Source organism: Balaenoptera physalus, assembly GCF_965194825.1.
Source record: "Balaenoptera physalus genome assembly, chromosome: 20".
Classification (NCBI taxonomy): Eukaryota; Metazoa; Chordata; class Mammalia; order Artiodactyla; family Balaenopteridae; genus Balaenoptera; species Balaenoptera physalus.
The window spans coordinates 44,648,821-44,675,768 of record NC_138901.1 but is presented as its reverse complement, the minus strand read 5'-3'; the positions used below and the strand labels follow the sequence as shown (position 1 = coordinate 44,675,768).

Below are 26,948 nucleotides of genomic sequence, written 5' to 3'. Positions count from 1 at the left end.
GACCAGCCTATAGGCATCTCTGTCAGCTTGGAAAGAGACAGAAGCAGCCCCACACTAGGTGCCGGTCTTGGTGAACAGATCTGGGGCTGGGTTTTAGCATCTTTGTGCAAGATCCAAACTGCTCAACAGTACGTAGAGGCCCTGTCCTAGCAGGGAGGGCGGGGAGGAGGGCCATGTTTGGGACCACTGGGCCCAGCTGTCACCTCCCCTTTATCCAGCAGCCCCTGCCTGCTTCAGAACCCACCAGGCTTCCCTGCAGACATGACCCCTGCCCAACCCTAAGTCACATATGGCAGGCTGAGCAGGGACTAGCCTCTTCTCCTAGATGAGGAAACCGAGGCCCAGAGAGAGCAGGAAACTGCTCAAGGTCACATAGAGCTTCCTGGTCTGGGTTCTTCACAGCCCCCAACAGCTAGCCCTCCTTCCAGCCTCAGCGCTGCTTTCGAGGTCCTTGGGACATTCTGCTTCATGTGCCTGTCACCTCTGTACTTGTCCTATTTAACTTAACAGACTTTGACAGGGGACCTACCATGAGCTAAACAATGCACCAAGTGCTGGAGAAAAGCAGGTCAGCGCTTCCTTCCTCTCAGAACTAAATAACCAATAAGTGATGACTGAATGAATGAACAGTGATCACTGACTCTGTTCCAGGAACTACACCAAGCAATTTGCTCATTTAGTCATGACAACTCTATGAAATAGATTCTATTATTCTCATTTTACAAGTGTGGACGTAGAGGCTCAGATGAGGTTATGTAACTGGCCCAAGGTCACACAGCTAAGAAGTGTCAGATCCGAGATTTGTATATGAATCTGTGTGGCTCCCAAACCACACAGGTAGGTTCTTTCTTCCTTTCTTTCTATTATTTTAATTCCCTTTTTTTAAAAAAAATTCTTGGAATAGCTTCAAACACTTTCCTTCATTTTTAATGACATTTATTGTTTTCTTTCTAATTTTACAAGCAATACATGTTCTTTGCAGACAACTAGAAATACACAAAAGCATAAAGTAAAAAATAACAATCACGCATAATCCTCACCCCCCCCAGAGATAACCACCAATAGCATTTTGATGTATTTCTTCCCAGTGTCTACATAAAAACTGATACCATGCCATATAACCAGTTTCTCACCATCCTTTGTTTAGTTCAAACTATTTTGGGAGCATTTTCCAACCTGAGTAAAAACTTTTTGGAAACCTCCAAGCTTAGCCATTTGCTTTTATTTAACAATACCCAGCCTTTGGACATTTAGGTTGTTTCTAATTTTTTACTAATAAACAGAACATTGTGGTGAATATCCTTCCACATAAATCTTTGAGCTGATTTCTGCTTCTTAGATTCCCAAAGGCAGAGTTACTGGGGCAAGGAGCATGAACGGTTTCAAGGCCTTTGAAACATATTTTGAAATTGCTTTCTAGAAAGCTTGCCCAGTTTACCCTCCGACAGTAGGTCATGTGATCGCCCCATATCTTAAAACCCTTACTAACACTGGGTATCACTCATTTAAAAAATAAAACCTTTCTCAAGACATAGGTTTTTTTCCACTTCAGCACCCCGCTCTGGAGTAACTGGTATATTGGTTGCTAATTCCCCATTTTGCTGTTGGAGAAATAGGGCCTTGGGGTGCAGAAACGACATGCTTGCCCTGGGTCAGATCCACCCATCAGCCAAGGAAGAGCCGGGCTGGAACACAGCATCCCACCTACCAATGAGAGTCCTATTCTACCTCTTCAGGGTCCTCAGTGCAGAGTTTCCTCCACTGCCACTGTCCTGGGCCAGGGGAGTGTACCCCCTAGGTCACACCCCTCCTGTGGGCCTGGAGGTCTGGGTTGGGAGGGGTCACTGTGCATAGCCATCCCTGGCCTCTTGATCCTGGACCGCATGGCCCCTAGTGCTGTCAAACCCAAGTCCATGTGCCCGACACCCAGTGAGGCCAAACAAACTGAAACGTTGGAGTTTGTGGAGCAGAGAAAGGTTTACTGCTAGGGCCAAGCAAAGAGAATGGGCAGCTTGTACTCAAAAGACCTGAACTCCCCGATGGCTTTCAGGCGAGGGTTTTTTAAGACGGTGCTAGGGGAGAGGGTCAGAGGATGCGTGATCAGCTTGTGGACCTTCTTCTGATTGGTTGGTGGTGAGGTAACAGGGTGATGTTTCCAGAATCTCAACCTTCTGATTCCAGCCATTCTGAGGTCTACATGCTTGTGGTCAGCATGTAGTCACCTGGGTGGGGGTCTTAGTTTCAGTAGAGCAACTCAAAGATATGCATCAGATTGTTATTTACATCCCTGCGGGAGGAGTTAGGAGCCCTGTGACTCTATTGTCCAAATCATTAACTGCTTGTGCCTGCTCTGTGGAACTCTGGGAAGGCCTAGGAGACCGAAGCCTTTTTCCTACAGACAAGAAATGGGGGGACAGGGAAAGGCTTTTGTACCCGGGAGGGCCCTCCAGGGTCCTGCTCGATTTCACCAGCATCCTCACCACCTACATCAACCCTGGCTCTCGCCTCCTCTCACCCGTTCATTCATCCCTTTGTAGAATTGGCACCAGTGTGTGCCCAGCACTGTTCTGGGCTCCGGGTGCTTCATCTTGCACCGTCAGCATCACCACGTTATGCCGTGCAGGTCATGACCCCTTCAGCATCTCCCAACCCTTCCTGCTTAGCGCTGTGTGGTCCAAACTCCTATGATAATATCAACGCCTGGGATCCTTAATAAACACAGATTACCAGGTCTCTCCCCTGGATATTGTGATTGTGTCTGCCCGGATCCAGCCCGAGAATCTGTTTGCTATTGCGTTTTGTTTTCTCTGGCTGATTCTTAGATTCAGGCAAGTTCAGGAGTAAGAGCAGAAGGATCCCCAAGCACACCGGACATCAGGTGTGGCCCTTACACACACACACACATACACACACACACACACACATACACACACACACACACACATACACACATACACACACACACACATACACACACACACACATGCACACACACACACACACACACACACACACACACACACACACGTGAGCAGGCCAAGCCCTCTCCCAGAACAGCCCCGTGCCCTCTGGCCCTGCTGGCACGCCCTGCTGTGCCCCTCAGCCTCAAACTCACCAAAGCTGATGACAATCTTATTTTTTCTGATTTACAAGCGATTAGTTTTAATCTGGGGACAATTAGAGATAGAAGCAGGAGGCATCTGATCTTGATTAGAAGCAGGGAGATGGCCAGAGGCGCCCCCTCCCCCAGCCTGCCTGACCCTAGCCTCCATGCAGATTCATTCATTCTATTCTATAGGTTGGAGAGGGGGGCTGGCCTCTGTGCCTGGGGAGAAGGTGTGAAGCTTAGCTGGGGCTGGGCAAAGGCCCCTGCTGCACTCCCAGACACCTAGGACCAGCCTGAGACGAAAAGGGAGGGCCTCTATCCAGCCAATGGCCCTGAGCAGGTGCCCCCAGCCTTATAAGAGGGTAGACTTGACATTTGTTAAGCACCTACAGTGTGCCACGCTGGGCACTATGCAAAGCTGGTCCAGACCCAGTGTCTGCCCAGATCCCAAGCCAGCTGGAAAAGCAAAAGCATAAACAAGTACCTGCCTTCTGGTGTTGGATTGGAGGTGGCTTTAGAGACGAAGGGGCCCATGGACCAGCACCCTGCCCCCCAGGAAAAATTCACAGAAGTGGCTGAGACAGATCATTGATTATTTGCATCTCACACTTATACCAGGGCCAAGCTCCTGATCAGCCAGAGCCAGAGCTGGACAGAACAAAGCAATGGTGGCAGTGGAGGTATCCGGGAAGGCTTCAGGGAGGAGGTGATGCCTAAGCTGGGCATGGAAGGATGCGGGGACCCCCACACCCCACCTCCTGGGCAAATCTTCTCTTGGGTGCTGGTAGGTCCAGTGCCCTTCTTTAGCTCCAGTGAAGCTTCTCTTCATGCCTTAGTCTCGTTCTGGAACAAGAAGGGAAGGATGAAGGCTGCTGGCTCTCAGCCGAGCATAGTCTTGAAGTGGCCCCAGGATGGTGCTCCTAAGGGTCCCCGAGGTGGGCAGGTTCAGGGCCCAGGGGAGCTGGTGGCAGAGGGGATGGGTGGAGGTGGGGGAAATGGGAGTTCAGACCTCTTACATCCACAGACACCTCACCCTTAGTGACCAAGCTGTTAAGAGCTGGATGTGCCCTCCAGGGCTGAGGGAGGAAGGAGCTGGCTCAGCTCAGCTAGGAAGGGTCACATGCCAGGCACAGTCATGGGAGGGGCTGGGAACGCCTCAGCCTCCATCATTATCCCCGCCTACAAAAGCTGCATGATCCCAGCCTGTCTTCCTCCTCCACCCCCATACGGTATCTCCACATCTTACTGGGGAAACTGAGGCTGTGAGGGACAGAAATAGCTCATCCCCATTTATTATTAACCCGCTCTGGCTGCCATGACAAAGTCCCAGAGACTTTTACAAAAACAACAGAAATGTATTTTCTCACAGTTCTGGAGGCTGGGAGTCTGAGATCAAGGTGACAGCAGGGTGGGTTCCTTCTGAGGCCTCTCTCCTTGGCTTGTAGACGGCCGCCTTCTCCCTGTGTCTTCACACGGTCTTCCCTCTTGTGTGTGTCTGTGTCCCAGTCTCCTCATTTAAGGGCACCAGTCATATTGGATTAGGACCCACCCATATGACCTCATTTTAACTTAATTACCTCTTTAAAGACCCCCGTCTCCAAACACAGTCACATTAGGAGGTGCTGGGGGTTAGGACTTCGACGTATGAATTTGGAAGGGGGGCATGTAATGCTGACCATGAGACATGATGAGACAGGGAGAGCCCCTTCCCTAGGGAGACAGAAGCAGGGAAGCCAGACCCAAATGATTGCTTAGGCCCAAGGTCACCTAGACGGAGGGAGAATCCGACTGCTGTTCCCAGGAGAGGGGAGGCTGCTGACAGGAGGGCAGTGCTAAGTCTGGTCCACAGGGCGAGCTGGGCTGAAACAGAAGTCAGCAGGTGGAGCCTGGGCTCCGGGGAGCCGAGTGGAGCAGGTGAGAGGCCCGGGGACGGCCGGGGTTCAGAACTACCTGTCACGGGCTTCCTGGTGGGGGGCCTGACGAGCAGGTGTGTGCCGGGCTGTGTATGAGCCTGAGTGTGTGAGTGTGTGTGTGTGTGTGCGTGCGCTCCCCCCTCAGACTGGAGGGAGTTGTGTTGGGTGTTTCCAAGGCAGGGCGGGTCCAGGCCCGCAAGTCCACCCCAGCGGCACCCCCGCAGCACTCCTCCTCCACCTCTGGAACCGGCCGAGCTCGGCTCTGGCTTGACCCTCCCTTACCCCATCCGTCTTCCTGCAGGGAACCTTCTAGCAGCTTTTCCTTCCCAAGCCCATTCCACGCTCCATGATGCCCGGAGCGTAGAGCTCCTTGTGAGATGCCGGCCAGCGTGCACCTCAGCACACGCACGTGTGCACACACATTCACACATCGTGTCTCCAAGAACTTGATCTGCTGGCAACTCCCCCAGTCTCCCCTTCCTCCCGGCAGCCCCACCACACCAGACGGCTTCCAGGGCCTCCCCTACCTCCCTGGGAAAACTTGGGCCCAGAGACATCAAGCAACTTCCTTCAGGCTCCAGAGTAGTTGAGCCATAGAGCTGAGATTAGTGCTGGGGTCTCAGGAACACCCCCGCCCCTGCTCAGCCCACAGAGGGGTCTCAGGGCCCCAGAGGATAGAATGATTCCTCGGTGGTGATGGGGGGCGGTGCTGTGTGTCACAATGACAAGTGTACAAAAATGGTAGTACCCTAATACCATCTTTTCTGGCTCCCTTTTCTAAATGCTAGTTGCCTTCTTAATGTAAGTTGCTTCCTGTTTCAGAAACTCAGTCTCCTTATCTGCAAGGTTGCTGAGAGGGATCAAGAACCCCCAGCCCAGCAACCCTGCCCTGACTGGCCATCCGGTCTCCTCTGGGTTGCCCTATGGAGGGCGCTTTCATTAGCCCATGGCATCCAAGTCAGTGCTGGGCAGCTCATTCAGACAATTGCATTCATTCAACAAAAATCTGAGGGCGGAGGGGTGCACGCAAGCACGTTTCTCCAATCCCTTTCTCCGCGCCCCTCTGAGTCTGCTGCCTATCTGGGGCCCCGCCCCACTGTGCCTCCAAGGGGTCCAGATGGCTGGCCCTGCCTGAGGTTGGGACGGTGAGAAGGCCAAAGGGGACTAAGTGCCTCTGGGGTCTCCCGGGGATGGTAAACAAGACAGGGCTGGTGGTTCTGACATCCACATCCCTACCCTGTCCACCCGGCCTGAGCACTGACAGCTCAGTGACAGCCGGTGCCCTTCTCCAACCCCAGCAGGCCAAGCACGGTGGCCTCTCCCCATCTCAGCTCAGTACCTGCAGGTCCTGGACATCCCACCACCTGTAGCAGTGCCCCCTCCTCCCCTTGGTCTTTCAGCTACTCTCAACATCCCCGTGAGGGGGCTGATGTCACCTCCTCAATTTTAGAGATGGAAACCAAGGCTCAAAATGGGAAGCAAGTTGCCTCGTGAGCGTGGCAGGGAGAAGCCTTGAACTTGAGTCCTGAAGCCTCCGTTTGCCTGCTTCCTGCTGCTTAGAAAGCAGTTGGTTGGCTGCTGTGCCCTGGCCCAGGTCATTACCCCAGATCCCACATGTGTGCCTGGGCCAGCTTTGCCCCAGGCAGCAGGGACACCTTCTCAGACACTCCAGTGGTAACCGTGGGGCAGGGATTCCATGCAGCAGCAGGGAAGGCTCCCGTCTCTCCAAACGCCTTCCTATTCTCATCTGGGACCAGGCTGCCCATCTCTGCCCCATCATCGGCACCTGGCTTACCTTGCAGGGCTGCAGGACGTCTAGTGGAGGAGGGTGGCCTGAGAACAGAGTTCTCCTGGGAGCAGAGGGACCAGTCTGATGGTTAAAGCGTGGGCTGCCTAGAGGACCAGGGACCAGCCGGTCCTAAGGACTGCTCAAGCGGGGCCCTAAGGAGCCACACAGACCAGGTGCCACTCCTCTTAGGACACTTGACCCAGGGCCTTTGTTGTGCCCCAAGCCAATTGCCTCATTTGTTAAATGAGAAAATTAAACCACAAATTTAAAAACATCAGACATAGACACCAGAGCCTCAAGGGCAGGGAATTTTTAGTTCATCGAATTTATGAGGAATTGGGTGTGAACGTTTGTGGAACCATCAAGGTTTCATTGATGGTGGTAACATGATAATATGCATAAGTGGCAAGTAACCACCATAGCACTGATTAGGAGTCTCCTTGGGACGGAGGTCTCTGCGAATCACTCAGTGTAGATCAACCGTGATTTGTCAAAGACTTGTTCAGTGCAAGGCCTCGTAGATAACTCTCACGCAAGGCAGGATGAGAGTTTCCCTCAGAGAAGGGCAAAGCTCTGAGGAAATTCCCAGGAGTAGAGGTCATATCTTGGAGGGCTTCGTGGAGGAGGTGGCATTTGAGCAGGGCCTTAGAGGAAGATTTGGATTTGGATGTGTGCAGATAGGATAGGAGAGAATCCAATGCAGAGGGCACAGCATGAGCATAAGAGGGGCGATAAGGCAGCACTGGCGAGCGCTAAAGCCAGAAGTTGTCCAGTTATGCTGGCAGCAGGAGCCTGGGAAGAGGAATACTGGGGAAAGGGGAGCCTGGAGCTCATTGTAGAGGGCCCTGAATGCCACTCTCAGGCGCAAGGTGAGTTCTGTAAGCAGAAGGGAGAGTCTTTAATAATACACGTTTGCACTGTGTTACACAAATCATAGAGCAATTTCTTGATTCTCGAAAACAAATGACAACACAACATCAAAGGTGAGAAACATGGCTCAGGGCTCCACTGGAGTCTCTGAGAACATGTCCCTGCCCCCTGCAGGGAGGCTGGCTGCAGGCACACATGTGGGGTCTGGGGTAATGACCTGGGCCAGGGCACAGCAGCCAACCCAACGGCTTTCTAAGCAGCAGATCCAGAGCTGTTCTCAAACCTCAGACCTCCCCATCTTGGTCCTTCCTGTTCCTTAACAATGTCCAACAGGTGTTGAGCTGGGAGTGAGGAGCCAACAAGGTCCGATCTGTGTCTGGGAGAAACAAATCCCTCTGGCTGCTCTAGGGGGGAAAGGTATGCCAGGGAAGGGAAGAGCTGGGGAGAGGTGAGACCCACTTAGACAATGTTATGTTGTCATAGCGACAGGAATGAAGCCGAAGCTGGAGCAGGGGCCTGGGGATGGAGGTCAGGGGCAGCCGGGGACAGACCAGAGAGCCAAGAGGTAGAATTGCTACAGCTTGGCGGGATCCTGCGAGGATGCGGTGAGTGGCCAAGAGAAGGGAGACGTCAAGCCCGAGACCCCAAGGCCCACGTTTGGGTTTGGGGGACGAGGATTAACTTCCCGGTGTGTATTTGTGGGGTGGTACATATAGGCAGTAGGGGGCGATGTGGGATCCCTGGGGACCCTGCACCATCTGAGGCAGCTGGAGCAGTAAAGGAGTAGAGGCTTGGGTTTGAAAGCCAGGTGGCCCCAGGTTCAACTCCAGCTGCTGGCCCCTTTCACTCATGTGACTTGGGTAAGTTATTTAAGCATCCGGCACCTTCATTTGTAAGAGGTAAGAATAGGCTCTCCAAAAAGAGAAGTTACTGACAGAAAACTGGGTGAATCAATGGAGATCATAATAATACCTGGTTCAAAGGCTTGATGAGGATCAAATAAGCCACTGCCTGTCATAATAATGCATGAATAATAGTTTAATTTTAATAAACAATGTTAAATCGTTAAATACATACTGTACTGTACCATTAATAATGGTAAGAGTGAAAACTTATCGCCTCAGCGTCACCCTTGCTCTTAGCCCTCTACGCACATGACTTTGGTAAGTCCCCACAATAGTTCTTTGAGGCAGAAACAATTTTTATACTCATTTTACAAATGAAGATGCCAGAGGATAAAACCTCTTTAAAGCTTCACAACTCTTTGTACGGGCATTAGCTTTACCCCTGCATTGCAGATAAAGAAATGAATCAGCAGCAAGAGGGCAACTAACACACCAGCAAAGGTGGAGCCTGGCTTGGAGCCTTGAGGATGGAGAGCAGGGCTGAGCTCGGCTCGGCTGGGAGTGGACGGCCCTCTGTAAGGGTGGGAGGCTGGGGTGCCCTGGAGTCCGATCACAGCCTCTCCTGACCACTCTGGGGTCTTTCTTCTGTCTGTCCCCAGCCTCTGGCCGCTCCCACCCGGCCAGCCCCAGTCCTCCGGGGCCACAGGCCAGCCCCGTGCTGCCGATCAGCTACCGCCTGTCACACACGCGGCTGGCCTTCTTCCTGCGGGAGGCGCGGCGCACGTCCCCCACGGTCACCAACGGCTCCCTGCAGCGCTCCGAGCCCTTCGTGGTGTTCCAGACCAAGGAGCTGCCCGTCCTCAATGTCTCCCTGGGACCCTTTAGCACCAGCCAGGTGGTGGCCCGGGAGCTCCTGCAGCCGTCCAGCACCCTGGACATCCCCGAGCGCCTGACGGTCAGCTGGAAGGTGCGAGCCTTCATCGTCCGCCCCCGCGTGCCTGCCTCGCAGCCCGTGGCCCAGGTGCTGTTCTACGTGGCCGGCCGGGACTGGGATGACTTCGGCGTCACCGAGCGGCTGCCCTGCGTCCGCCTGCACGCCTTCCGGGATGCCCGGGAGGTCAAGAGCTCCTGCCGCCTCAGCGGGGGTCTGGCCACCTGTCTCGTGCGGGCCGAGCTGCCCCTGGCTTGGTTCGGGCCCCCGGCCCCGCCCGCACCACCCACTGCCCGCCGCAAGTCTCCAGATGGGCTGGAGCCCGAGGCGACAGGGGAGAGTCAGCAAGCCGAGCTGTACTACACTCTCCACGCCCCGGATGCATCGGGAGGCTGTGGAGGAGGAACACGGCGGGGTGCCGGGCCCGGCGGCGGGGCCCGGGCCGAGAGCCCCACCCAGCACCCCCTGCTGCGCATCGGGAGCATCAGCCTGTTCCGCGCGCCCCCCAGAAGGACCCTGCAGGAGCACAGGCTGGACGGCAACCTGGTGATCCGCCTGCCTGACCGGCCCCTCAAGCCCGGGGAAGTGCTCAGCATCCTCCTCTACCTGGCCCCCAACTCCTCCTCTCCCTCCAGCCCCAGCGTGGAGCACTTCACTCTCAGGTAGGGGGGCATGGGCGGGGGTCTGGCTTCCCTTCCGAGGTCAGCTGCACACCTGACCCCTTGTAGGCGGATCGCCCAGACCTGCCCATCCAGCCTCCTAATCCCCGTTCTTCCAGTTATCACTTGAGCAGCTTCAGGAAGACAGCTCACTTACCTGAGCCTCAGTGTTCTCATCCGCCTAATGGCCACAAAAATGTCTGCCCTGTCCTCCCTATCTCACAGAAGGGGTGTCATGGTGAAGAGGAAACATCCATTTTCACAAGCATGGATATCCAGAATGATAGAATCGGGGCTGGAAGGGCCCTTAGACATTAGCGGGTGCAACTCTCCTATTTTACAGATGAGGAGACTGAGGCCTAAGAGGAGAAATGGAGATCAGAGAGCAGCCCCTTGCCTGGGAGCCAAAAGATGAACAGGAGAGTGTCCGTGTGTCAGGACATTTGTCTAATCCTGGAGTGGGGAGAAATATTTTCAGGAGTCCTAGCTCTTTCTTTGTGAAGGATACAGTTCACAAATTCAGAAATGCCGTCAGTCATATCACATCCCCACAAACAATAATGATGTCTCACAGTAGGAATCCATGGTTTGAGCCATGTTGGGTGATTCTGAGGATATAAGAAAGGCCCCACCAAAATGCTCCCCACCAACCCAAGCACTATACATGGGACCTGAAACAGCACCATTAACCTCCAACTTCTTTAAGTATTGCCTTCTGTCCTGAATGTACTACCTTAAAGTTCAAGTATTCCTGGACAGAGTCATATCTAATTCAGTGATTAATACCTGAATGTGAATATGAGTTAAATCAGTCATCAGAGATCTTGGGCTGCATTAATAGGAGTAAGGTATGTAGAATTAGGGAGGTGATAATCATTCTGCTTTAGTTAGTGTTAATTAAAGCTGAAGTGTTGTATTTAGTATAAGACACTACACCTTATGTATTCAGAATGTCCAGAAGAGGGTGACTAGGATATGGGCGACTTGAAACTATGGCAAAAGAGCAACAATTGGAGGAACTGAAGATTTTAGGCCTGGAGAAAAGAAGACTCAGAGAACACCTGCTCACCTCCCTAGGTGTCTATTCAGGTGGAAGAGAGTTGTCCTCCCTTCCCCCAACAGAACCCACGGCTGTTCTATTTCAGCTACATACAGGGAAGAAGTTTCTCCTTTTAGGGACTTTCTAAAGATGTAATGGGATGTGTGCAGAAATAGTGAGTCCCCTGTCACTTAGGTATGCAAGTAGAAGTTAGGTAAATATCTGGCAGAGATATAATAGAAGGGACTACAGCTTCCACTAGGGCCAGAGGTTGAAGCTACATGAGACCAGATCCCCCAAATTAGTTTCAGGCTTTGAGTCTAGAACTCAGGGTAACTTACTCACCTGCTCCCCCTTCTCCCAGACCCAGCCTAAGGATGGTAGGCAGGTGGGCAGCCCTTGGACCCCAAGCTGACCCTCTCCCTCTTCTTCTTCCTGCTTTGTCCCAGGGTGAAGGCCAAGAAGGGCGTGACCCTTCTAGGAACCAAGTCACGGAGTGGCCAGTGGCACGTGACCTCGGAGCTGCTGACTGGGGCAAAGCATTCAACAGCCACCGTGGATGTGTCCTGGGCCCAGGGCACACCGCTGCCCCTCTGGTGAGCCAAGGTGGCTCCTCTGCCCGCCTCTTTGCAGGACAGCACCAGGGAGGGGTGGGGGAATTCTTGACGGAGGAGGCCAAGCCGGCGGAAGGGCTGGGGCGTACTTTCTGGGGACCCTGGAGGCCAGGCTGGGGAAGGCTCAGAGGGCCCCAGGGAAAGGCCACTGAGGAGGGCTAGGGTCCTCAGCGAGGGTTTCGGAGCTCCTGAGCTGCTCCCAGCCCTTCCTCCTGGGCTCTCCTCCCTTCCCCCACCACGCAGGGAGGACCAGGGGCCCCTGGAGATCCTGCAGCTGGACTTTGAGATGGAGAACTTCACCAGCCAGTCAGTCAAGCGGAGGATCATGTGGCACATCGACTACCGCGGCCACGGTGCCCTGCCTGACCTGGAGCGGGCTGTCACCGAGCTGACGGTCATCCAGCGGGATGTGCAGGCCATCCTGCCCCTGGCCATGGTGAGTGCACTCACAGGAGGCAGGTGAGCTCTGCGCCTGGTGCTGGAGTGGGACAGCGGCTGCTGAGGGGCACGGAGGTGGGAGAAGTCACCATGGAGGGGCCGCTTGGGAGGGAGGGGGGGCTTCCTGGATGAGGTGACCATGCAGTGGAGCCTTGAAGGTCCCATGGAGGAGGGGATCATTCAGTCAGAGAAGATGAGGAAGGTGCTTTAGGCAGGGGATCTCCTGGGCAAAGGTGTGGTGATGGGAATGGGAATAGTTTGTTCAAAGGAGCAATGGGTTTAGGAAGAGTGCCGTGGAATGATTGCCTGGGACCAGCCCAGGGGCACATGGAATAGCCAGGCAAATGTGCTGGACGTTACTCTGAGTCTGGAGGAGCATGGAAGAGGATGAGAGGAGATGGTGGAGGATTGGGGAAGCATTGTTTTCTGGCAGCAGAGTGGGGTAGACCCTGAAGGCTACCACCGGAGTCCAAGTGAGCAGAGCGTCTGAGAAGGCACGCGAGACCGGCTAGATGCATCTGTCTGCCCACGTCCCCACGGGAAGGATACGCATCTGAGGAGTGGGCACAGCTGGGAGCTGCCGGGGCTTGGCTGGTGGTCCTGGGAGAGCAGGGGACCTCAAGCAGCTCAGCAGAGCCCCGCCCTCCTCTCTTCCCTGCAGGACACAGAGATCATCAACACAGCCATCCTGACTGGCCGGACGGTGGCCATCCCTGTCAAGGTCATTGCCATCGAGGTGACCGGCCTTGTCCTAGATGTCTCTGCCCTGGTGGAATGCGAATCTGACAATGAGGACATCATCAAGGTGAGCTTCCTGGAGGTGGGGGAGCCTGGGAAGAAGGCCTCAGGCCTTCAGGGGGAGTGGGAGCCCAAACCAGAGGGGAGTTCACATCCCAGGCAGGTCCCCTTGGTAGGCAAGAGGAGGGGAAGTGGCAGGGGGTGAGGGGAAGAGCATCCCATGTCCAGCCTGAGCAAGGGGAGGTCCTGGAGGGCTTCCTGCAGGAATGTGGAAGAGACCTTTTGGCAGGCTGAAGGGAGAAAGCAGCATTGACAACTTGAATTCAATCCCCAAGTCATTACTGAGCCCTTGCTGTGTGGCAGACACCGGGCAAAGCAATAGGGGAGGGCGTCCTGGGGGGTCTCAGAGACATGCCCTGAACCTGGGTGCTGGTGACCAGGTGGAGGAGATCCAGCCCAGGGAGGAAGCCTCCAGAAGCTCATGAGTTAGGCCAGGAGTGAAGGTTGTGTAAAAGGACCCACTCCAGGAACACCCACTCCAGGAACACCCACCCCAGCCCTCCACCTCCCAAAGGCCTTGCCCTGAGCTCCTCCCCAGAGGCCCCCTCTGGGCAGTGGGTCCTCCACAGCCCAGCAAACAGGACGTTGATCTGACTTGATTGGCCCAGTTTGCTACCTCCCCAGGAGGGCCTCCAGATTTCCTCTGGCTTTGGACAGTGGTCAGAGGTGAGATGCGGGGAGGAGGCAGTGGGGTGGGCAGTGATGCAGGAGGGCATCCAGCCCTGGTCCCTGTGGGATGGGTGAGCTGTCTGCCGTGCCAGCCTCCAGCTGGTGCCAAAATCAAATGATTGGGCAACAGAATCTGTTTCCTGTTCCTATAAATCCTTCAGCAGGGGGAGTGGGGATGTCGGTGTCCTCCTCCCTCCCTGGGAGTGTGTGCTCTCTCGCTCTCTCTCTCTCTCTCTCTCTCTCTCTGCTCTGCCCTGGATCCCTCCTGGTCTCTGGAGCCCGAGGCTCACCTCCTCCATCCCCCCATCCAGGAAGAATGTCCCCCGAGTGAGCCAGAGCAGACGGCTTGGTACCACACACCCACGGCCTCCTGAGGACTAGAAGCCTTGCCAGGCCCCTGGGGCTTGCCACTGCTGGCAGGCTGGGACCGGGAGAAACGGGCCTGCTCCCGAGAGCCCTCACCCAGCACCTTCCTCTACCACCCAGACCCCCACACCCCCGCCCCAGAGCAGACCAGAACAGTCACCGTGGCTTGGATACCAAAGGGAATTAGCAAAGATTCGAAATGGAATTTATTTCCGTTCTCAGTGAAATACTCTCAGGTTCTTCCGGGAGTTTGCCAACATTCTAAATGGGATTTGCCAGCCTTCAGCTGGAATTCTCTGCCTTCCCAAGTGGGAACTGAGCATTTCTAGCAGAGCCACCGTCCCACTCCTCTCCACCCACCCCCTGAGATGATTAAGAGAGCTCGAAGGAGTTTGGGACCGTCAGGGGCTCATCTGCACAGATGAACCACAGTCCCAGCCCCTCCCCACCCCCACCAGAGCCTTCAGGTCGTCATCAGCCCATAGGCTGACTGATAGACCCTCCTCCAGACTCAAGGATGTGCACCCGGGGGCGTGTCCCAGTAGGAGCGCCTAAATGCATTGCACACAGGATTCACTCCAGGTATGCCAGGCGTGTACGTGGGCACTTACACGGACACCCGTTGCATCTGCCCTGAAGTACTGGCAGGGACACCACTGTGTGTGGGCACAGCTACCCACCAAGATGTGCTCAGTGAGCATATGCTCATCCGGGGAGCCGTGAAGAATGCAAGGTGGCGTCCAGGTGGGCATGCATCTGCAAAAGCTGCCCCCGTGGGTGGCAGTTGTCCACCTGTCTGTGCTTGGGGTTCTCTGGTCCTGAAGTTTCCTCTCCCTTTCCCTCAGTTCCACCCCTGGCTGGAGCAGCCCCCTCCCGGAAATTAACCAGCTGCCCATCTGCCTGGGACCACTGGGCCAGAGGCACCTTGGAGGAGCTGTGGGCCTGCCCCTTCTCCCCACCCCCTCCACCTCGACCTCCTCCCGCCCAGTCGCACCCCAGTGTCCTGCTCAGGACAGGCTACTCCTGTGTACTGTGGAGGACTCTACCATCAGACACCTGCTCCAGAGCCCAGGCGGTCATGCTGGGGAGGGGAGCCAGCGCTGGGGACCCTCAGCCTGAAGACTCCCCCAAGGTGTGGCCTGGCACATCAAAAGCAGCCCCTTACAAAAGTATTGGTACACTGGCTTCTTGCCAGGGAGCAAAATCCTCCCAAGGTAGCCACTAAGAGGTGATCTCTGGAGCAATGGAGTGGAAGCTGACACCTCCCAGAGGAATTAAATTAGGGGCCTTCTCCCACCCAGCCCCTCCCCTTCAGCCTCCTGTGACTGGCACTTTCTCTGTCCAGTGGCCTTCTGGCCTTCCTTGTCAGAATGAAGTCCTCTGCACTGCCCCACAGGATGACCTGTAGGGCAAGACAGGCCAACCAACCTCTCTCCCCCTCCCCAGGTATCCAGCAGCTGTGACTACGTGTTTGTTAGCGGAAAGGAGTCTCGCGGTTCCATGAACGCCAGGGTCACCTTCCGCTACGACGTCCTCAATGCCCCCCTGGAAATGACAGTCTGGGTGCCCAAGCTGCCCCTGCACATTGAGCTCTCGGATGCCCGCCTCAGCCAAGTGAAGGGCTGGAGGGTACCTATCCTTCCTGACCGGAGGTATGGCCCCTCCAAACACGGCGGATGCTGGGGATACTCATGGGTGACACAGCCCTGGCACAACGTCTGATCTGCATGTGTGTGTAAGGCCCTAGGTGTACACAGTCTGCAGGTCGGTTATGCAATCAACAAACTTATTGAGCAGCTACTGTGTGCCAGGCACGGATGGGGGCAGGGAGGGGAGCAGGTAAGTGTGGCCAGAGCCTGACCCAGCTGAGCTCTGGGTCCATCAGGAAGCCGTCTTATATATACCATGGAGCGTGGTGGATGAAGGAAGCCCTGAGTACAGGGAAGCAAGTGGCACAAAGGAAAGAACCACCTCTTCCTCCAGAAGAAGTCAAAGCAGGCTTCCTGGAAGAGGTGACTCCAGAGCTAAGTCTTAAAGGATGAGTGGAAAGGAGTTGGCTAGGGAGACAGGGTGAGAGTAGTCAAGCAGCAGACAAAATGGAGCAGAAACACCAACACAGGTGCTCACACACCTGTACACACGTGCCCCAGCCTGGGCACACCAGGGGCACACTTGTGAGTACATCAGCCAGGCACACGGTGACCCCCACTGGGCTCCCTCACTGGGATACAGGCTCACACACCCGGGTGCCCATCTGTGGGGCAGGTCCATGTGTACTCAGTACACTCCACTCACCCACTCATCGCTGCTGGAGAGAGAAGCCAGCAGGGAAGAGAAGAGAGGCAGAGTGACAGGCAGCTAAGAGCGGGAGGGGCGGAGCTGGAGAGAAAAACAGGCAGCCTAGTGAGAGTTGGGATCAGTTCAGTTCTGCGGAGATTTGGAAAAGCAAGGCAGCATAGACCAGAGCCTCTTGAACTTGTGTGCGACTTGCCCAAGGATGCTGTTAAAATGCAGATTCTGATTCTGTGAAACTGGGATGGGGCCTGTGAGTCTGCATTTCAGGCCAGCTCCCAGTGAGGTTGATGCTGCTTTGAGTAGCAAAGGACATAGTGAACTCTGAAGCCAGATGGCTTGGGGTGAAATCCTGACTGCTATCTGCTAGCTGGGTAACCTTAGGCTACTGTGCCTCAGTTTCCTCATCTCTAAAATGGGCACGTTAACACTTAGCTCAGCGGATTGCTGTGAGGATTAAATTAGTTAACACAGGTAAAAGAGCCCTCTATGTGAATGAATATTCTGGTGGTTAATCCTCTGAAGCACTAGCCAAGCGCTGGCCACACCCTTCTCTCTCTCCACAGCCCGTTTTCCTGGGTGAATCTCCTGATTTTTGCATTTTTGGCAATCTGGATAGGCTGAGAATTCCCCAAATTGTCAAGTCCTGGTTCCCTTTTGCCTGCCAGTTCCTCCCTCCATTTATCTGTCTCCTCTTGCATTTTACTCTGAGCAGCCAGAGGAAGCCAGGACACACCTCCCACACTCTGCTTGGCAATCTCATCAGCTAAATATCCAAGTTCTGTCTGCCACACAGCTGTAGGACACGACATAGCTAAGCCTCCTGGCACTTGAGCAAGGATCACCTTTGATCCAAGTTAGAGCTGAGCCCAGGGCCCAGCAAGTGCTCAGTGCTGAGAAAGAGCCAGTATTTGCTAAGATTTGATGCCAGCTATTCACAGGTGTGGGCGCAGCCAAGCAGGGGACACGGGGTGGGTCGGGGAGTCAAGAAGGTACCTTTCTAGGAGAGGAAAGCCTGGGACTTCGGGCTCCAGGCTTGTCAGAGACAGAAGGGATGGGCCAGGGAAAGCCTTCCACCCACGGGAGCCGGGGAGGGGCTGGCAGGGCAAGAGGGAGGGAGGGACTCGTGCAGGTCAGAGCCGGGGTGGGGAGCCCTGACTCCAGGCCTCCCCCACCCAGATCAGCCCGGGAGAGCGAGGACGAGGACGAGGAGGAGGAGGAGCGCCGGCAGAGCCCGAGCCGCGGCTGCACCCTGCAGTACCAGCACGCCACTCTGCAGGTTTTCACCCAGTTCCACACGACGTCGTCGGAGGGCACCGACCAGGTGGTCACCATGCTGGGCCCAGACTGGCTGGTGGAGGTCACCGACCTGGTCAGCGACTTCATGCGGGTGGGTGACCCCCGAGTGGCACGCATGGTAGACGGCAGCACGCTGGCGGGGCTGGAGCCAGGCACCACGCCCTTCAAGGTAAGCAAGGGGGGGGGGAGGGGGGGTGCGGCGTGCCGGGAGCCTTGACACAGACGTTCCTAAGACAGCACTTCCAGCGCCTCGGCCTCGGGGAGCAAACCCAGACGGGCCCCCAAACACACTTTCTTCCCCCACCTGCCCTTCTGCCTGAAATTCTACCATCGAAGGTCAAGAACCTTGGCGAAGCTTCACCCTCCGGGCCTCACCAGCCTCTATCAACCTTGCAAGGCTCAGTGTGGCCCCTGAGAGAGCCGTGGCTGAGGGGGGAGGAGGTGGGAGGGCCCAGCCAGCGTAGAGGCCAGAAAAGGGAATTCTGGAGATCTGGGGACTCAACTTTGACCTTCCTCCTTGAGAGCTGGATATCATCCATCTAAGAGACTATGAATAGTGACCCAGGGGCTGAAATCTGCCTGCAGACATATTTTGTTTGTAAAACGATTGACCCAACCGTTTAAAAATTGGGAGGTTTCTCATTTTCTAAAAAACGTAAATTTCTGGTTTTAGAAAATATGAATCTGGCAGCACAGGGTCTGCATTCCTGCCTGGCAATCATCAGCTGGAGTCAGTACTGCTGCCTTTTTTTACATGAGCACGAGTTCTCCCATTTGCCCCAGTGCCCACCACTCCCTTTTGTCTCCCTGACATTGAGGCTGACCATCAATTGTGACTTATCACCCTACGGGAGGGCTGTTGTTTTCTTTAGAATCAACCCACCTCACTCATCTGTCTTCCTGCCTGGCTCCTGTGAGCCTTTGACCCTTGCTTGGCCTCTGGACCCTGGTTCCCGGTTGCAGACCTAAGGCAGAGCCCAGGAGTCCTGCGTCCCAATCTGCCCCGCCCCCTGGGCTTCTCTTCCAGCAGCGCTCAGATTCCTCCCTGTTTGGGGATTTGGGGGGTGGGGGGCGGGGTGTCCTTCTCTCCTGGCTCTCACCCATCCCCGCCCCACCCTGCCTCAGGTGGTTTCCCCCCTGACGGAGTCCGTGCTTGGGGAGACACTGCTGACAGTGACAGAGGAGAAGGTCAGCATCACACAGCTGCAGGCCCAGGTGGTGGCCAGCCTCGCCCTGTCCCTGCGGCCCAGCCCCGGGAGCAGCCACACCATCGTGGCCACCACGGCCGCCCAGCAGACCCTCAGCTCCCTCAAGCAGGTAACTGGATGCCCAGCGGGCCAGCCTGGGGGCTTGGGGGTGTGGAAGGAGGACTTGCAGGTTCTGGCCACGAGCCCCCCAGATTAGGGCTTTGATAATGGAAGATCGATCTACCCTTTGTGCCCTGCACGCCTGCCCTACGCCATGCCCCACCATCTGCCCGGGAGTCTGGCCAAGGTCTCACCTCCTGCACCTGCCATGGTGAGATGCTCCTGCTGAAGGTTCCCACTCTTGCATTCTCAGAGGGCCCGTCACCTCCGCCTCCACCCCCCGGAATTACCCTCACCCATCTCTGGACCCCCAGCTCTAGCCCCCCCACAGATACACCAGGGCACTGGCTATGGGACAAAGGTGGAAAAGTTACAGGTGGAGGCACAGGGAGGGAGAAGGTGGGCACTGAGCACCGAGCCAGAGGTCAGGACACAGGAGTCCTCTGCCCCAACGTGCTTCGTGACCCCAGGCCAGTTGCTTGTCTCTGAGCCCTGCTTCTTCATCTGCAAGGAGGTCAGCTCTCAGAAGGTTTAACAAACAGAGGACAGTGCTGGGGTTGAGTATGTGTGCATTCTCAGCCTCCACGTGCCTGCTGGGGGTGATCAGGCATGGAGATACGGTGTGACTCCTGCAGCAGAAGCGATCTGAGTTAGACCCAAGGCAGAATTTACCATCAACTCATCCGGGGGAGAAGGGCAAAGTGGGCAAGGACGTTCTCGGGGCAGTACGGGGCCATAACTCCCTGTACTGAGTTGAGTGGGAGAACTCCCGCTCAGATAACCATTCCCCAGCACCCACCGCCTGCCAGGCACTGTTCCAGTACTGGGAATACAGCAGGGAGCCAGAGCACCTCGGCCCTCACGGAGCTCAGGACCCAGCAGGGAAGCCAGCAGGAGTAGATCTCTGATTCCTGTCCTCTCCTCCTCTTCCTCCAGGAAGCCCTCCTGAGCCTCTGGCTCTCCTACAGCGACGGTACCACAGCCCCACTCTCCCTCTACAGCCCCCGGGACTACGGGCTGCTGGTGAGCAGTCTGGACGAGCGCGTGGCCACAGTGACCCAGGACCGGGCCTTCCCACTGGTGGTGGCTGAGGCCGAGGGGGCCGGGGAGCTGCTCCGTGCGGAGCTCACCATTGCCGAGAGCTGCCAGAAAACCAAGCGCAAGAGTGTGCTGGCCACGACCCCTGTAGGCCTGCGGGTGCACTTTGGGCGGGAAGAGGGGGACCCCACCTACGACTACCCCGGCCCCAGCCAGCCAGGGCCCAGCGGGGGCGAGGACGAGGCCCAGGGAGCTGGCCCGCCGGGCACTGCCGGATCCCTGCCCGAGGCCGTGGGCCCGGGCACCGCCAGCCCGGCGGTGCCACCCACAGAAGATTTCCTGCCACTGCCCACCGGCTTCCTGCAAATGCCGAGGGGGCTGACGGACCTGGAGATCGGCATGTACGCGCTGCTGGGCGTCTTCTGCCTCGCCATCCTGGTCTTCCTCATCAACTGCATCGTCTTCGTGCTGCGCTACCGGCACAAGCGCATCCCGCCCGAGGGCCAGACCAGCATGGACCACTCTCACCATTGGGTGTTCCTGGGCAATGGGCAGCCGCTGCGGGGGCAGGGGGAGCTGTCGCCACCCGCCAGCAACCCGATGGAGACCGTGCCCGCCTGCTGCCACGGCGACCACCACAGCAGCGGCAGCTCGCAGACCAGCGTCCAGAGCCAGGTGCACGGGCGGGGCGACGGCTCCTCGGGCGGCTCGGCCCGGGACCAGGCCGAAGACCCCGCCAGCTCACCCACCTCCAAGCGCAAGCGGGTCAAGTTTACCACCTTCACGACGCTGCCCTCGGAGGAGCTGGCCTATGACTCGGTGCCCGCCGGCGAAGAGGACGAGGAGGACGAAGAGGACCTGGGATGGGGCTGCCCAGATGTGGCGGGCACCGCGCGGCCCACTCCGCCCCCTGACCTGCACAATTACATGCGCAGGATCAAAGAGATTGCGTAGGGGCGCCGTCCCCTGCCCGCCACGGCGTGGGCGCTGTGTGAGACCCAGCCAGGACCCAGTTCACACTTGACATGGGCCGGCTGAAGTGGATCTTATACTTCGGCCCCTGCAGCTTTGCTCCTCCCTGACGGCCACCTCCTTGCCTCACACCTTACCCTCCTCCGCCCCCAGAGGTGGAGGTGCCTTCCTGTTGGAGCTTGCTAAGAGGAGAGCAATCCCAGCCTTCCTTCTACCTTTTCCAACCCTCCTCCCATCTTAGACAACCCCCCTGCCCCAAGACGGGGGCAAGGAGGCCAAGCTTGGGCCGAGGGGCCACACAATGCCCTGCCCCATCCCCCCACGTCCCCTGCTTCCCCCTGTGTGGGGGGCTCTGGGGGGTCTTGTGTCACAGGCTGCACAAAGACTTCTCAAACCACTATTCAGGGATTTCTGTCCTGCAGGGTGGGGAGGCGGCAGCTGCCTGCCCTGCCAAGATCTTGCTGTGGACAAAACATTTGGGGGGCAGGGGATATTTGTAGCATCTGCTGGCTTCTGGGTGCCCCCCATTTCCTTCCCAGGACCTGGGAGCTGACTCTCCAGAGGGGTCTGGGGCCAAGCCAGGCGCCTCTCTGAGATCTCAGGACTCCATCCTGTGCCCCCAAGGGCTGTGGGCAGGCCCTCAAGGGGGAGGAGTCCTTGGTCCGCCCCAGAGCACTGTGGTCTGGGTGCCCGGGAGCCCTGGGTGCCTCCCGCCCACCCCTCAGCAAGATCAACACTACGCCTTAGCCGCCCCTCCCGCTCCGCCGAGCACGCCTTCCTCTCTGCAGGGGCAGACACCCACCCCCGTGCCAGGCGGAATCCGGTGGGAGGGGGAGAGGGCACCAGGCAGTGCTGGGAAGGACCCTGGGAGGAGCAAGGCAGAAGGGAGCCCGCGGCTCCCCTACCCCATCCCCCAGCCACCCCTCTCTCGGGTTCTACCCACCACTGTGTTGGATTTTTCTTAAGTAAATGGAGGCGACCAGACTGGGCGGGGGGGCATCAGCTCCCGGAGAACAGGCAGTGCGTGGTGGCTGGTTCTGTGTCTCTTCCTTGCGTGCGGGCGCGCGCATGCACACACACACACACACACACGGAGGTCACGCTAAATGACATGAGATGGAAACACGGCTGAGCCACCTGCGGTCCTGCTCCTCCTCCTCCGACATCCAGGTCCCTTTAAACCCTATGGTGCTGGGGGGATGCTCACCTCTGGGGATAGAGGGCTCGCTGAACCAGAAATGTGCCCTTATAAAGAGATGCCTCCTCTAGGAGAAGGGTAGGAGGGTACAGAAAAAGGAGAGAGGTGAGAGGGTTGTGTGCACACCTGAGCTCACTCCAGTTTCCTCCCCTGCCTCAGTCCACCTCTGAGAGGGCACCCCTCCTCGTCACCATCACCACCTCCCAGGGAGGCCTCTCTTCTCCAGGGACTGATGGAGACAGTCTGGGGGTCTCCAAGTCAGAAAGCCAGGCAGGAAAGAGAATGGCTGTTGGGGGCTCCTCCCTGCTCGGTGGGCCATGGGCTGGCCCCTCGCCCCTCATGGCCTCCCATGGCCCTGGGAGACCTCTCCCCAGCACAGGCAGCAGCCCCAGGGACCACAGGAGACCTGGGGAGAGGAAGAGCCCGGCCAAGCCTGCCTGGCCAGCCTCCAGTGCCCTGGACAGGTGGCTACAGCAACCAGCATCTGCCCCAGAAGGGACCAGGGGCAGGACTAGTGCTGCGTTGGCACCTGCCCCAAATAGCTGTTGCCCCCGCAGAGAAGGAAGCCTGCCTGTCACGATTCTCTGCTCAACCGATCGGGGCAGCCCCGGGGCTGCCGTGAGGATTAGATGAGATCGTGTCTGTAAAGTGCTGTGTGCGGAGCCCAGAAGCAGACAAAGTTCCCGGCACAGACCCTGGCACACAGAGATACTCAGTAAATGGAGTTTGTTGCATCCAGGTCTTAATGTTCAGGTAAGATATGGGCCTGAAAGAAAGACTTGAGATTGGCCGGCTCTACCCAAGATGTGTTGGCAACAGAGAGTAAGTGTAGCTCAGCGGCAAGGAAGCCGGGAGCTGCTGGAAAGCCGTGCAGGGCAGAGCGTGAGGGCTCTCCTGGAGTGTCCAGGACATCAGGTACCTGCTGTTCAAATGTGCCCTGACGGTGCCCTCCTAGAGGGTCCTAGGGGGCGGGCAGGGGGGCCCTCAGTCACTTTTCATCACCCGTGGTGCCCGGAATTGGCAAGTGCTCAACGAATATTTGCTAACTCAAGTTCAGACGCAAACTATCAATGGCTTCCCTGTTATCCTTCACTTGGTGATTTTCCATACTCTGCCACCTCACCACTTATCTGCTCAGTGTTCCAGAGAGAGATGAGGAGAACATAGATGTGTGTCAAGGAAGGATGAACATCCCAGCTTGGGTGTGTGTGCACAGGAGGGGTGCTGGTATGAAAGCTGGAAAGTGGATCCAATTCATTCATTCAATGCATTAAGCTCCTACTGTGTGCCTGCTCCTGCCAGGAAAAGAGGAGGCAAAACTGTGGGCTTGTCGCCAAGGAACCCCAACCCCGCGGGGAAGATGGACATAGCAGCTGGCCATGGTCGCCTGGGATGATTGATGATAGAGCTTTGCCCTGGGTTGGTGGGGCGCAAAGAAGGGAGGGGGAGACATACTCAAACTGAGTTTGCTGAGGACAAGGCCAAGGACATTCCCAGAAGGGAGAATAGAGGGTTCGGAGGCCCAGAGGCTGCATACTTGACACCATGGGGCTTTCTTTTGCTGCCTTGTCTCTGCACATGCTTTCCCTGTGCCTGGGCTTTGGGTCCCTGATGATGGAGAAACACACAAAATGTATATGCCGAAGAGTGGAGGCCAGAGGGAATATGGTGGGTTCAAAATGGATTGGGGAATCAGGCTTGACTTGAGGTTCAGATCATTTCCCTCTTGCTGGGTGAAGGAGAGAAGGGTTCGAGGGGCAAGGGGACCAGTTAGGAGGATGCTGCAGCAGAAGGACATGGCAACAGAGAGCTGGTGGACACAGTGGCATTCACTGCAGGATTTGCCAACTGCGTTATCCCACGTGGGAACGAGGGGAGGACATCAGACGCTGCTGACACCGAGATCTCCTTCCCAAACGAACCTCAGAGAACACACTGCTCCCGGGAAGACCTCAGAAGCTTTCCTAATGGTGGTTGCCATCATCCATGCTTTCACAAACGGGGAAAGAGGACCCCGAGAGGGGGAGCGGTTGGTTGATAGTCACACAGCGAACCTAGCAGCAGGGCCAGAGCCCCGCCTGCCGCCCTGGCTTGCAATTTGTGTCCCTTTCTCTTCATTCCTCACCCCCTGTCCGAAGGCAAGAACTCAGAAGCAATTGCTAGAAATGGCGAGACCTGACCCTCACGCGGTTCAAGAGGCAGGAAGCTTGGAGGCAACGAGGCGGGACATTAAGTTAACAGCCCCTGGAATGGCCCTGGCGCTGAACTCCTCTTTAAAAATTTGTCTTCAACCCCAAAAACGAATCAAGGGACCTTGTAAAGAATAGTTATTGACAGAGAGCTGCTCAGGGAGCGCCAGGGAACCAGGCCCATGAATCAGCTTGCTGGCAAAATGAGATTTCTCCGACAGCGGGGGCAGGTGACGGCAGAGCCGGGGTGTGGAGAAGCCGCCTTGAGCCTGTCCCCTGCCTGAAGTCAGTGCTCGGCTCGGCTCCCCGCCTCACCCCAACGCCACCCAGGACGTGCCTCCAAACCTGTCTTCAACAAATATTGACAAGCACCTACTATGTGCCAGGCACTGTGCCCCCCTTAAGAGAAAGCTTCAGGGAGAAAGGGACAGACTTGGAGCCAAGCTGAGAACATGGCAAATACAGTATATGGGCCAGGAAAGGAAACTCTCATCCAAAGGGATAAAACTTCCTAAGACAGGTTGGCAGGGACTCCTGGGGTCTGACGGTGCATTTGCTGTGTGACCTTCAGCCAACACATAACCAGCTCTGGGCCCTCATTTCTTCACTTGTATAAACGTGGAAGTCACCGCTACTAGACAGTATTCACTGACCTCTCTGAAGGGGCTGTGCTGTTTTAGCACCTGTACTGCACAAAAGTCCAGGGAGATAGGAACTACTAACTCCTGTTTTATAGATGAGGAGACAGGCACACAGAGAGTGACGGTAATTTGCCCAGGGTCTCCAGCTTAGAAGTAACCTCCGGGCAGCTACAAACCTACCCTCTTTCTGCTGCATCCTGAAGCAACTGATGATGTCAGCAACTGAAGGGAAATGATGTTAGAAAGATCGGAAGGTGCGAGGGGCATACAGAAGGGCCTCTAAGGATTTGATGTGCTCAAGTGATGGGGGCAAGGCTGTGGGACCCCCATTTAAGGTATAGACCATGGATAGTGTTGGGGGGGCAGATGGAACACAGTGAACGCTATGGCCTCTCTCCCATTTTTAGAGGGAAAACACTCCCTCCCCTACTAGAAGCTCCACCCCCAGCTGACTGTCACAACAGACAACCATCCAACCCTCTCTTGGTCACCTTTGGAGGAGAGAACCAGCAGGGCTTTCCTGAGCAAGGTGTTGAGCTGGGCTTGTTAGGAGAGTGAGCAGCACAGACAGGGAAGTGGGTGTGAGTTGCACCTGCCCTTTCCCTTGGGATACCGGCTGTCCCTTCAGCCTCTGGAGTATAAGCAAGAGAAACTGGGAAGCTGAGGCCATGCCTTAGGCCCCCACCCCGGCCACGGTAGCACAGTGAGTGTTTATTAAATACTTATCATAGATCAGTCGGAGTGCCAAGCACAGGGGAAGCAGGAGGATTAAATAGCCATCACTAACATTTCCTGAGAGCTCATTCCACGCTAACCATTTTATGTCCATCATTCCGTTGAGTCTTCACAATAACCAAGTAAGGTAGGTGCTATCACTATATCCATTTTATAGATGACAAAACTGAGGCTCAGAAGTTATGTAACTTGTCTCATGTCACACAGCAAACAAATAGCAACGCCAGGATTCATACCCAGGTTACATTGGCTCAAGTCTCCTGTCTTCCCTCTGCCCCACACTGCCCTCCTCTGTGGGAACCGGGAGTTCAGAGAATGATTCTGACAGTGTCAAGGGCACTGGGCTGGGAGTCCAGGGCCTTGGTGGGGGTTCTCTCTCTACCAGTGACTAGTTGTGTGGCCACGAGCCTGGCACTGCCCATGTCTAGAACAAGCCGGGACCCTCAACTAGAATCCAGGGCCAGATGGCCCCCTCAGTGCCTTCAGTCTTAATGGTTTTCTGGTCTGCAGGTGTGAAGCCCAAGGCACCGCCCAGCCCTGCTAGTTTCCACCTTCCACCCTCCACCCTCTTAGAGATGCTGTGGGCAGGAGGGGGTAACAGTTTCAACCATCCTCAGTGGTTCTCCAAGCTTTGCCAGCTCTGCCATCCTCTACTTGATGCTGCCACTGGCAGCTGCTCCTGTGAGTTTGGACTTTGCCAGATTGTGGGGCGGGGGTGTCCATAGGGAAGGAGCATGGGGGGATGGGAATGGTAACCATCCCTGTGTCTGCCAGAGAAGCAGCGAGTCGCAGGGCTAAGACAGAGCTTGAAAGTTCAGCTTGTGGATCCTCTGCCCACAGGGAGCTCCCAGTCTGATGGAAGAGACCCAGATTCTGTTCCATGGGAGCTCCCAGTCTGATGGAAGAGACCCAGATTCTGTTCCATGGGAGCTCCCACTCTGATGGAAGAGACCCAGATTCTGTTCCATGGGAGCTCCCAGTCTGATGGAAGAGACCCAGATTCTATTCCATGGGAGCTCCCAGTCTGATGGAAGAGACCCAGATTCTGTTCCATGGGAGCTCCCAGTCTGATGGAAGAGGACTGGGCCGTGTCCTATAGCAGCTCCCAGTCTGAGGGGGGAGACTGACACAACCAAAGAAATGCCACCATGCATTCAGTGAAACATACGAACAGGTGCTAATAAGTGCAAAGTAACCTAGGTATGCACTTAGCCCACAGAGCAGAAGAAGTAAAGTAAAC

The 26,948-nt window shown here is 56.2% G+C and overlaps 1 protein-coding gene across 1 annotated transcript in view; it reads left to right on the top strand.

Moving 5' to 3' along the window:
• The window catches only part of TMEM132E (transmembrane protein 132E), a 57,282-nt gene extending 31,023 nt beyond the window's left edge, over window positions 1-26,259 (top strand). The window contains exons 2-9 of the mRNA XM_082441578.1: window positions 9,183-10,116; window positions 11,602-11,748; window positions 12,010-12,202; window positions 12,866-13,009; window positions 15,484-15,689; window positions 17,509-17,797; window positions 18,754-18,945; window positions 19,872-26,259. Of these exons, the coding sequence (XP_082297704.1) occupies window positions 9,183-10,116; window positions 11,602-11,748; window positions 12,010-12,202; window positions 12,866-13,009; window positions 15,484-15,689; window positions 17,509-17,797; window positions 18,754-18,945; window positions 19,872-20,927 (3,161 nt within the window). The 3' untranslated portion in view covers window positions 20,928-26,259. The remainder of the gene's footprint in view (window positions 1-9,182; window positions 10,117-11,601; window positions 11,749-12,009; window positions 12,203-12,865; window positions 13,010-15,483; window positions 15,690-17,508; window positions 17,798-18,753; window positions 18,946-19,871) is intronic.
• The last annotated feature ends 689 nt before the right edge of the window (window positions 26,260-26,948 follow it).